General features: G+C 36.1%; 1 protein-coding gene across 1 annotated transcript; it reads left to right on the plus strand.

Annotated features, from left to right (window-relative positions):
- The first annotated feature begins 9,857 nt into the window (after window positions 1–9,857).
- On the plus strand, window positions 9,858–10,796 carry LOC118898808 (olfactory receptor 1052-like). The gene has a single exon (XM_036859377.1). The coding sequence runs from the start codon at window positions 9,858–9,860 to the stop codon at window positions 10,794–10,796; it is 939 nt and encodes a 312-aa protein (XP_036715272.1).
- The last annotated feature ends 1,560 nt before the right edge of the window (window positions 10,797–12,356 follow it).

The raw sequence follows: 12,356 nt of genomic DNA on the forward strand, positions 1-12,356 counted from the left end.
ATAGGTTTAAATATTGTATTCAAAGTGAAATAATGAAAGCATTCTAAATTAGTTTGTATAATTTTGAAGCAAGGAAAGATTAACTTTGCCTCAAAATTAGAATTGAGGATACAAAAATTAAAAAAATCAACTACATAAAAATAGGTAATTCTACTTAGTGAACATGCACAAAAGGTAAAGTTAAACTAGCATTGATGAAGCTGGAAAAAATATGTCATATCTCAGCTAACCTGTTATTTTACATTATGAATAAGATGTTTTTTAACTATGAAGGAAAAATCTAAAATAAAATTAGAAAAATGAGACAAACAGATTAAGGAACAGTTCACAAGAAAGGGAGGAAAATCATCCTTTAAACATATGGAGGAATACTCAGTTACATTCAAGAAAAAGGAATGAAAATTTGTACAGCATGGATGTAGTTTGTAAAACAGTCGAAGACACTTCCTCAAGCAATCTCTTACGAAAACACATTTTATACACTTGTGAGAATGCAAATGCCCAAACCCACGGAGAAGAATTGGGCACCTTCACCTATTCCTTGAATCAATAAACATGCATGGGTATGATTTATGCAGTTTCACATTTGTCAGCATTGTTTGTACTTCTGAAAGGTGATGTCACCCATGTGTGAATGATCATGTGGACCATCTCTCTCTGACTTAATGAGCCTTCATTTTGATGTTGTCATCTACTTTTTATTTTTCTCCCACAGTTATCTGATTCCTTCAAAATAGGAGTTTTATAATTTAGCCAAATTTGTCTAGTGGTTTCAGAAGGAAGACTGGCTTCCTGTGACCCTGTACATCACAACCAGAAATGGAAGTTATTTCTTGATATTTTTAATATTCCTAATTATATTCAGCTTATTTTTAAGTATCTCCATTTATAAAAGATTTCATTTATTTATCAACAGCATCGTCAGTGCTGGCAAATGGATTTTATTAGTCGATTATCTGTTTGCTTGTTTTGAAGAAAAGGGCAATTGATTTGACTGATTTGGTTGCAGGCTAAAATAGAAGCATGTCATCAAAAGAAAGAGCATTAGGTTTTTGGTTTCATCATAAATATGGTGTATTCATTAAAGAAAATTTAGACAGTAGAGGGAAAACGAAAACAACAAATCTTTCTCTCAAGTGTGACATTTTGATATATTTCTTTCATCTTTTTTAGGCATAGTTTTGTTTGATTCAAATATTATGTCCTATAGAAAAGTTTATGGTGGAGACCTTCAAGATGGCAGAGGAGTAAGATGTGGAGATCACCTTCCTCCCCACAAATACATCAGAAATACATCTACATGTGGAACAACTCCTACAGAACACCTACTGAATGCTGGCAGAAGACCTCAGACTTCCCAAAAGGAAAAGATGCCCTCAGGCGACCTACACACAGAGGCAGGACTAATCCAAAGCTGAACCCCAGGAGCTGTGTGAACAAAGAAGAGAAAGGGAAATTTCTCCCAGCAGCCTCAGGAGCAGTGGATTAAATCTCCACAATCAACTTGAAGTACCCTGAATCTGTGGAATACCTGAATAGACAACGAATCATCCCAAAATTGAGGTGGTGGACTTTGGGAGCAAGTGTAGACTTGGGGTTTGCTGGATGCGACTGACTGGATCTGGTTCTATGTTTATATTAGTTTAGTATTTAGAGTTTATTATCATTGGTAGATTTGTTTATTGATTTGGTTGCTCCCTTCCTTTTTTATTTAATATATAGATATATATACATATTTCTTTTTTCTCTTTTTGTCAGTGTGTATGTGTATGCTTCTTTGCGTGATTTTGTCTGCATAGTTTTACTTTTACCATTTGTCCTAGGGTTCTGTGTTTCTGTTATTTATTTATTTATTTTTAGTATAGTTTTTAGTGCTTGTTATCATTGGTGGATTTGTTTTCTGGTTGGGGTGCTCTCTTCTTTCTTTTTATTACTATTTAAATTTTTTATTTTTAATAATTTTTTTTACTTTAATAACTTTATTTCTTTTTATTTTATTTTTTTCTTTCTTTCTTTCTTTTTTTCTCCTTTTCTTCTGAGCCGTGTGGCTGACGGGGTCTTGGTGCTCCAGCCAGGTGTCAGGTCTGTGCCTCTGACGTGGGAGAGCTGAGTTCAGGACCTTGGTCCACCAGAGACCTCTCGGCTCCACATAATATCAAATGGCGAAAGCTCTCCCAGAGACTTCCATCTCAACGCTAAGACCAAGCTCCACTCAAAAACCAGTAAGCTACAGTGCTGGACACCCTATGCCAAACAACTAGCAAGACAGGAACACAACCCCACCCATTAGCAGAGAGGCTGCTTAAAATCATAATAAGGTCACAGACACCCCAAAACACACCACTGGATGTGGTCTTGCCCACCAGAAAGACAAGATGCAGCCTCATCCACCAGAAAACAGACACTAGTCCCCTGCACCAGGAAGCTTACACAACTCACTGAACCACCCTTAGCCACTGGGGGCAGACACCAAAAACAGCGGGAACTACAAACTTGCAGCCTGTGAAAAGGAGACCCCAAACACAGGAAGTTTAGCAAAATGAGAAGACAGAGAAACACACAGCAGATGAAGGAGCAAGGTAAAAACCCACCACACCAAACAACTGAAGAGGAAATAGGCAGTCTACCAGAAAAAGAATTCAGAGAAATGATAGTGAAGATGATCCAAAATCCTGGAAATAGAATGGAGAAAATATAAGAAACGTTTAGCAAGGACCTAGAAGAACTAAAGAGCAAACAAACAATGATGAACAACACAATAAATGAAATTAAAAATTCTCTAGAAGGAATCAATAGCAGAATAACTGAGGCAGAAGAATGGATAAGTGACCTGGAAAATAAAATAGTGGCAATAACTACTGCAGAGCAGAATAAAGAAAAAAGAATGAAAAGAATTGAGGACAGTCTCAGAGACTTCTGGGACAACACTAAATGCACCAACATTCGAGTGACAGGGGTCCCAAAAGAAGAAGAGAAAAAGAAAGGGACTGAGAAAATATTTGAAGAGATTGTAGTTGAAAACTTCCCTAATATGGGAAAGGAAATAGTCAAGCAAGTCCAGGAAGTGCAGAAAGTCCCATACAGGATAAATCCAAGGAGAAACATGCCAAGACACATATTAATCAAGCTATCAAAAATAAAATAAGAAAAAATATTAAAAGTAACAAGGGAAAAGCAACAAATAACATACAAGGGAAAACCCATAAGGTTAACAGCTGATCTTTCAGCAGAAGCTCTGCAAGCCAGAAGGGAGAGGCAAGACATATTTAAAGTGGTGAAAGTTAAAAACTTACAACCAAGATTACTCTACCCAGCAAGGATCTCATTCAGTTTGATGGAGAAATTAAAACCTTTACAGACAAGCAAAAGCGAAGAGAATTCAGCACCACCAAACCAGCTCTACAACAAATGCTCAAGGAACTTCTCTAGGCAGGAAACACAAGAGAAGGAAAAGAGCTACAATAACAAACCCACAACAATTAAGAAAATAGTAATAGGAACATACATGTCAATAATTACCTTAAATGTAAATGGATTAAATGCTCCAACCAGAAGACATAGACTGGCTGAATGGATACAAAAACAAGACCTGTATATATGCTGTGTACAAGAGACACACTTCAGACCTAGGGACACATACAGACTGAAAGTGAGGGGATGGAAAGAGATATTCCATGCAAATGGAAATCAAAAGAAAGCTGGAGTAGCAATTCTCATATCAGACAAAATAGACCTTAAAATAAAGTTACAAGACACAAAGAAGGACACTACATAATGATGAAGGGATCAATCCAAGAACAAGATATAACAATTGTAAATATTTATGCACCCAACATATGAGCACCTCAATACATAAGGCAAATGCTAACAGCCATAAAAGGTGAAATCGACAGTAACACAATCATAGTAGGGGACTTTAACACCCCACTTTCACCAATGGACAGATCATCCAAAATGAAAATAAATAAAGAAACACAAGCTTTAAATGATACATTAAACAAGATGGACTTAATTGATATTTATAAGGCATTCCATCCAAAAACAACAGAATACACTTTCTTCTCAAGTGTTCATGGAACATTCTCCAGGATAGATCCTACCTTGGGTCACAAATCAAGCCTTGGTAAATCTAAGAAAATTGAAACTGTATCAAGTATATTTTCCAACAGCAATACTATGAGACTAGATATCAATTACAGGAAAAAATCCGTAAAAAATACAAACACATAGAGGTTAAACAATACACTACTTAATAACCAAGAGATCACTGAAGAAATCAAAGAGGAAATCAAAAAATACCTAGAAACAAATGACAGTGAAAACACGACGACCCAAAACCTATGGGATTCAGCAAAAGCAGTTCTAAGAGAGAAGTTTATAGCAATACATTCCTACCTCAAGAAACAAGAAACATCTCAAATAAATAACTTAACCTTACACCTAAAGCAATTAGAGAAAGAACAAAAAAACCCCAAAGTTAGCAGAAGGAAAGAAATCATAAAGATCAGATAAGAAATAAATGAAAAAGAAATGAAGGGAATGATAGCACAGATCAGTGAAACTAAAAGCTGGTTTTTGAGGAGATAAATAAAATTGATAAACCATTAGCCAGACTCATCAAGAAAAAAAAGGAGAAGACTCAAATCAATAGAATTAGAAATGAAAAAGGAGAAGTAACAACTGACACTGCAGAAATACAAAGGATCATGAGAGATTACTACAAGCAACTATATGCCAATAAAATGGACAACCTGGAAGAAATGGACAAGTTCTTAGAAAAGCACAACCTTCTGAGACTAAAGCAGGAAGAAATAGAAAATATAAACAGACCAATCACAAGCACTGAAATTGAAACTGTGATTAAAAATCTTCCAACAAACGAAAGCCCAGGACCAGATGGCTTCACACGAGAATTCTGTCAAACATTTAGAGAAGTGCTAACATCTATCCTCAAACTCTTCCAAAATATAGCAGAGGGAGGAACACTCCCAAACTCATTCTACGAGGCCGCCATCACCCTGATACCAAAACTAGACAAAGATGTCACAAAGAAAGAAAACTACAGGCCAATATCACTGATGAACATAGATGCAAAAATCCTCAACAAAATACTAGCAAACAGAATCCAAGAGTGCTTTAAAAGGATGATACACCATGATCAAGTGGGGTTTATCCCAGGAATGCAAGGATTCTTCAATATATGCAAATCAACCAATGTGATACACCATATTCACAAACTGAAGGAGAAAAACGATATGATCATCTCAATAGAGGCAGAAAAAGTTTTTGACAAAATTTAACATCCATTTATGATAAAAACCCTCCAAAAAATAAGCATAGAGGGAACTTACCTCAACATAATAAAGGCCATATATGACAAACCCACAGCCAACATCGCTCTCAATGGTGAAAAACTGAAACCATTTCCTCTAAGATCAGGAAGAAGACAAGGTTGCCCACTCTCACCACTATTATTCAACATAGTTTTGGAAGCTTTAGCCACAGCAATCAGAGAAGAAAAAGAAATAAGTGGAATCCAAATTGGAAAAGAAGAAGTAAAGCTGTCACTGTTTGCAGATGACATGATACTATACATAGAGAATCCTAAAGATGCTGCCAGGAAACTACTAGAGCTAATCAATGAACTTGGTAGAGTAGCAGGATACAAAATTAATGCACAGAAATCTCTTACATTCCTATACACTAATGATGAAAAATCTGGAAGATAAATTAAGGAAACACTCCCATTTACCTTTGCAACAAAAAGAATAAAATACCTAGGAATAAACCTTCCTAAGGAGACAAAAGACCTGTATGCAAAAAACTATAAGACACTGATGAAAGAAATTAAAGATGATACAAACAGATGGAGAGATATACCATGTTCTTTGATTGGAAGAATCAACATTGTGAAAATGACTGTACTACCCAGAGCAATCTACAGATTCAATTTAATCCCTATCAAACTACCAATGGCATTTTTCACAGAACTAGAACAAAAAATTTCACAATTTGTATGGAAACACAAAAGACCCCGAATAGTCAAAGCAATCTTGAGAAAGAAAAACAGAGCTGGAGGAATCAGGCTCCCTGACTTCAGACTATACTACAAAGCTAGTCATCAAGACAGTATGGTACTGGCACACAAACAGAAATATAGATCAATGGAACAGGATAGAAAGCACAGAGATAAACCCACGCACATATGGCCACCTTATTTTTGATAATGGAGGCAAGAATATACAATGGAGAAAAGAAACCCTCTTCAATAAGTGGTGCTGGGAAAATTGGACAGCTACGTGTAAAGGAATGAAATTAGAACACTCCCTAGCACCATACACAAAAATAAACTCAAAATGGATTAAAGACCTAAATGTAAGGCCAGACACTATAAAACTCTTAGAGGAAAACATAGGCAGAACACTCTATGACATAAATCACAGCAAGATCCTTTTTGACCCACCTCCTAGAGAAATGGAAATACAAACAAAAATAAACAAATGGGACCTAGTGAAACTTAAAAGCTTTTAAACAGCAAAGGAAACCATAAGCAAGACGAAAAGACAACCCTCAGAATGGAGAAAATATTTGCAAACAAAGCAACTGATAAAGGATTAATCTCCAAAATATACAAGCAGTTCATGCAGGTCAATATCAAAAAAACAACAACCCAATCCAAAAATGGGCAGAAGAGCTAGATAGACATTTCTCCAAAGAAGATATACAAATTGCCAACAAACACATGAAAGAATGCTCAACATCACTAAACACTAGGGAAATGCAAAGCAAAACTACAATGAGGTATCCCCTCACACCGGTCAGAATGGCCCTCATCAAAAAATCTACAAGCAATAAATGCTGGAGAGGGTGTGAAGAAAAGGGAACCCTCTTGCACTGTTGGTGGGAATGTAAATTGATACAGCTACTATCGGGAACAGTATGGAGGTTCCTTAAAAAACTAAAAATAGAACTACCATATGATCCAGCAATCCCACTACTGGGCGTATACCCTGAGAATACCATAATTTAAAAAGAGTCATGTACCACAGTGTTGATTACAGCTCTATTTACAATAGCCAGGACATGGAAGCAATCTAAGTGTCCACCGACACATGAATGGATGAAGAAGATGTGGCATATATATACAAGGGTATATTACTCAACCATAAAAAGAAGTGAAATTGAGTTATTTGTAGTGAGGTGGATGGACCTAGAGTCTGCCATACAGAGTGAAATAAGTCAGAAAGAGAAAAACGAATACCGTATGCTAACACATATATATGGAATCTAAAAAAAAAAAAGGTTCTGACGAACCTAGGGACAGGACAGGAATAAAGACGCAGACGTAGAGAATGGACTTGAGGACACGGGGACGGGGAAGGGTAAGCTGGGACAAAGTGAGAGAGTAGCATGGACATATATACACTACCAAATGTAAAATAGATAGCTAGTGAGAAGCAGCTGCATAGCACAGGGAGATCAGCTAAGTGCTTTGTGACCACCTGGAGGGGTGGGATAGAGAGAGTGGGAGGGAGACGCAAGAGGGAGGGGATATGGGGATATATGTATATGTACAGCTGATTCAGTTTGTTATACAGCAGAAACTAACACACCATTGTAAATCAATTATACCCAAAAAAGATGTTAAAAAAAAAGAAAAAAAGCCCCTTAGCAGGGAAAATATTTCTAATAAATAAATAAAGCAGACTCAGTTTATCAGGAACATGATACTGACTGGTAATAGAAGTCCTGAACTTAGTAACAGAATGAATCTGTGTTCTAGTTGTAATTCTAATAGCATGAGAGAAAATCATATTTTGATCCCTGGTAACACATTTTTCTATTTATAGTTTTCTATTATGAGTTCAATAGATAAAGCTGTTGCTAGAACTCATACTGCTAAGTTACTGGAGTCACACTGGCTTTTCTGTGTGCTGGTGTTGAGAGTTGCCCATCAGTATCATGTGTCAGGTCATTGTTACATCGTCCATGTGAAGCCTTATGCTAGTTAAACTGGCACAGGAACTCCATTTTTCCTTCTCTTTCTCTAAATCATGAATAGGAAACTTATACAAACTCTGCTGTCTTCTTTTTTTTTTATGATTTGTGTAGATAGATAGAATATACAGCAGGTCAAAGAAAGAGCTATATTGGAACTCAAGCCATGCTAGTCCTAACATACTCCAGTGATATGATGTTACCATTACACTAAGCAGCCTTGCAGAAGAAAAATTTGCAGTTAAGATACACATAAATGTCCTTTCACCTCCAAAATATTTTCTTTAATTGAACTTGTGTCCAGGTTATAAAACTCTGATTCTTTATTTTACCATCTGGGTTTTATTAACAGGAAAAAAAATTACTTATGTCCAACAAATTATTTTTTCTTTTCCCTGGATACAGTTAGACTTCGATTCCTTGCACTTCCCAAATTTATTGATCTAAAATATAGACAGGATGTAGTTTATAATCTCAGTGTGTGAGCAATGCACCTCTGTACTAATAGAATGAAGATTTTGATTTTGATTTAACAGTACCATGAATATTGCATCCCAGGCTTACCCAAATCCTGACCTCTGTAGACTTCAAGTTCCATGAGAGCACAGCTCAGATATCTTTCTTGAGATGTCTAACGCTTAATACAGTGCCTTGCATAAAATACATGTTTGTTATTTTAAGCCACCAATTCTTCATAACTTGTTACAGTAGCAATAGGAAACTAATACTCTATATAGTAAAGTATCTACCATCTCTTTCTATTCACCCTCTCCTTCTTTACTTTACTTCATAGTATTCTCCCTCTTCAACTATGGAATATCAGTAGGTGTTTATTTTATATATTTCCAAATAACATGTAAGCACCTTGATAGCATGACATTTTTCTTGTTCACTGCTTCATCTCTAGCAAATATAACATTTCTTGGCACAGAGTAATAAGTAATATATATGTACTAAATGTATGAAAGTATACACAAATGGATTAATTTATTGATATTGAACCACAAATATTATTGAATTAGTATTATATCATGCCCAAAAACAAGTGGAACTGATTGGAACCATACATTTTTGAAAGCAATACATATCTGACCGATACAGTTTTGGTCCTTCACACTCACACCTTGCCTCTTTACATTAAGTTTTTGGGTGTGTTTTCATGCTGATAAAACCCAAAGATGTGTAAATACAAAGGTGTGATAGGAAAGGATTCTCAAGTTAAACTGCATTGCTATTTTTTGATTGGCTTTAATACTAAACAGTAGATCAAAAGATGTCTCTACTTCTTCCTCCTGACTCAACTCTTCTGGAAGGCACAGCCATTGGTTGTCCAAGTGGGGAATGTGAGCATACGGTGAGGCAAAAAAAGTTCTGATACTTGAGATTTGTAAAGGAAGGGAGTTGAATATTGTGAAAGTGTCATGAGTTAACTGGGTATGAAAAAATAGGAATAAGTTAGCCACAGATAAGGAAATCATTTCTAAGATTGCCTTAGTTTGTAGCCCAAGTAAGCAGAGAACTTATATGTGTCAGAGACTGAGTCAGGAGTTTGGTATGAGGCATATTTGGCTTAGAATGTCAGTTCTACCTATTAATAGTTTCATGATCTAAGAGAGTTTCCTTATTGCAATGTTGATGATGTGGAAACTGAGAAGGAAGGAATAAAATAATCTCTAGTTGCAAAACTTTGAGTCACTATAAATGAATTGTCTGGTACACACATGGTCCACTGCTGAAATCCACTGCTCCCTGCTATTATGGACACCAGATCATGGAGAAATCATATATGTATATATTTGCTTTTCATCTGAGTGATACCATCATATTCTGCAACTAAAGAGCTATACAAACCTGAATGCATGGCAGGTTGGAATCATACACGTGTGAAGGAATTCCTTCTGGTAGGTTTAACTGAAAATCCTAATTTGCAGATCCCTCTCTTTTTGCTGTTTACCCTTATTTATTTTATCACTCTGGTAGGTAAGTGTGGGATGATCATATTGATCTGGCTAAATCCCCAGCTTCATACTCCAATGTACTTCTTCCTTAGCAACCTCTCTTTTTGTGATGTCTGCTATTCTACTGTCTTTGCACATAAAATGCTGGTTGACTTCTTTTCAAAACACAAGTCCAGCACATTTTCTGGCTGTGTTCTACAAAGTTTCTTTTTTGCAGTGTATGCAACCACAGAAGGCATCTTCCTGTCTATGATGGCTTATGAACGCTGTGTAACAATAGTCAACCCTTTGCTGTATACAGCCATTATGACCCAAAGGGATTGTATTCAGATGGTTCTTGTATGTTACTTGGCGGGGCTCATTAACTCCCTGACACACACGATAGGTTTGCTCAAACTAGACTTCTGTGGTCCTAACATTGTGAATCATTATTTCTGTGATATTCCCCCTCTTCTGAGGCTCTCTTGTTCAGATGCCCATAACAATGAAATGCTGCTTTTGATATTCTCTGGGGTCCTTGCAATGTTCACTTTTATTATCATCATGGTCTCTTACATTCGCATCATCATTGCCATCCAGAGAATCCGCTCAGCTGAGTGGAGGCTCAAAGCCTTCTCCACTTCTGCCTCCCATCTGACTGCTGTGACTTTACTCTATGGGTCTGTGACCTTTAGTTACATCCAGCCAAGCTCTCAGTATTCCTTGGAACAGGAGAAAGTCTCTAATGTGTTTTATACGTTGCTGATCCCCATGCTAAACTCACTGATTTATAGTCTGAGGAATAAGGATGTGAAAGACGCAGCAAAATGGTCAGTATGGCAGAAGAGAACCTCCACTTGACTCAATCTTGTCTATGGCTTTGCAAACCTAACATTAATCTGAAAATAGATAGACTTTCTTTAAAATTGTATCACAGATACAATCACAAACACAACCGTAATCAAGACTCTCTCATGCAATTTGAGACACAAGTGTTGAGTACAAGAAGACTGTAAATCACTCTATTTCACCATTCTTTTTTTTTTGTGACTTAATAGCTTCATTCTTGAAAAACTGATATTTTTTTTCTAACAAATCCTCATGATAAACTCTGAAAGAGCTCACCATAGATTTCAAAGAATCTGACATTGAGTCAAATCAAAAGAATACTCCAACAGTAGGCATTTATCAAATGCATTGCTATGCCAGAGAAAAACTGAAATGTTTCCTTGGCATGGTTTTCTGAGATCATACCATTATTTTTTGTTCTAAAAGTGCCATGACTCAAGTAAAAATGTATTTCTCAATTTTGCATTTAAATTGCATATCTTAATAGTATCTTAGAAAAATGTCTATTATAAACTCTCATTAGTTATAATTTGTTCATTCAACACATTTTTATTGAGTTATGTTTATTGTACTCTGTGTGATCCAAACCTAAAGAGATTTAAGGTATGGAGCTATAGCTGTTAGAAGATTGGCAATGGAGGAATATGGTAAGTGGGAAGGACTATTAAAATATAAGAAAATATACGAATTTAGTTCTAGCATGAATTTCTAAAGCAAAAGCAGTAGAAAATATGCCTGGCAAGTTATTTAAGGCCATATGTATGTAGGCCCTTTAATGCTAGTATAACATGTTTTAGACTCCCTCAATTATTAATAAATAAAACTATCAATGAAATGCAAATAGCATGCTTTAAGAAATTTCCCAGGATATTACTGTTATCAACATTTTGGAAAGTCAAAGAACAAATTAGGGAAAAGTTATCCTGATATGGGTAAGAAGTGTTGCAGGTGAGCAATACAGAGAAGGGGACAAATTCAAGAGACACTTCATGAAAATCATCCACAAGACTTGAGAAATGATTAGGGTTTCTTTTTCTTTTCTTTCTTTCTTTTTTTTTTTTTTTTAGAGAAAAGACTTTACATAACTGGGAGGTTTTGAACCTGTGTCATTAGTCAGATAAATTGGTTAAGAGAAAAAAAATATAGATGTAAGATCTGCACGTCATTAGAATTTCTAAAGGAAGTCTTTCTGTGAAGAGAGTATAGCCAAGAACAATGCCAAAGAGGTGAGAGTTTTCCTAGAATGTTCAAGAAATAACAAAAGATCAGAACTGGAACAAAGAGGGAAAGAAGAGGTGAAGCAAGAGATGTCGCCAGAGAGGAAAAGAGGCCCAGATTATGTCTGGTATATGTACAGGCTTTGAATCTGAGTGAAGAAAAAGGCACAGTGGGGAGTCAGAAAAGTGACATGATCCAACTTACAACTGAACAAGCTCATTCTGGCTGAAGTATAGAGAATAAATAGACCATATCATGGCAGAAGTGGAAGACAGAAGTCCAGGAACGAAGATGCACAACAATTTAGCGAAGAGTTGATGGCATGTTAGACCAGCATTGACATGGTGAAAATTG

This window comes from Balaenoptera musculus, chromosome 8 (genome assembly GCF_009873245.2).
Source record: "Balaenoptera musculus isolate JJ_BM4_2016_0621 chromosome 8, mBalMus1.pri.v3, whole genome shotgun sequence".
Classification (NCBI taxonomy): Eukaryota; Metazoa; Chordata; class Mammalia; order Artiodactyla; family Balaenopteridae; genus Balaenoptera; species Balaenoptera musculus.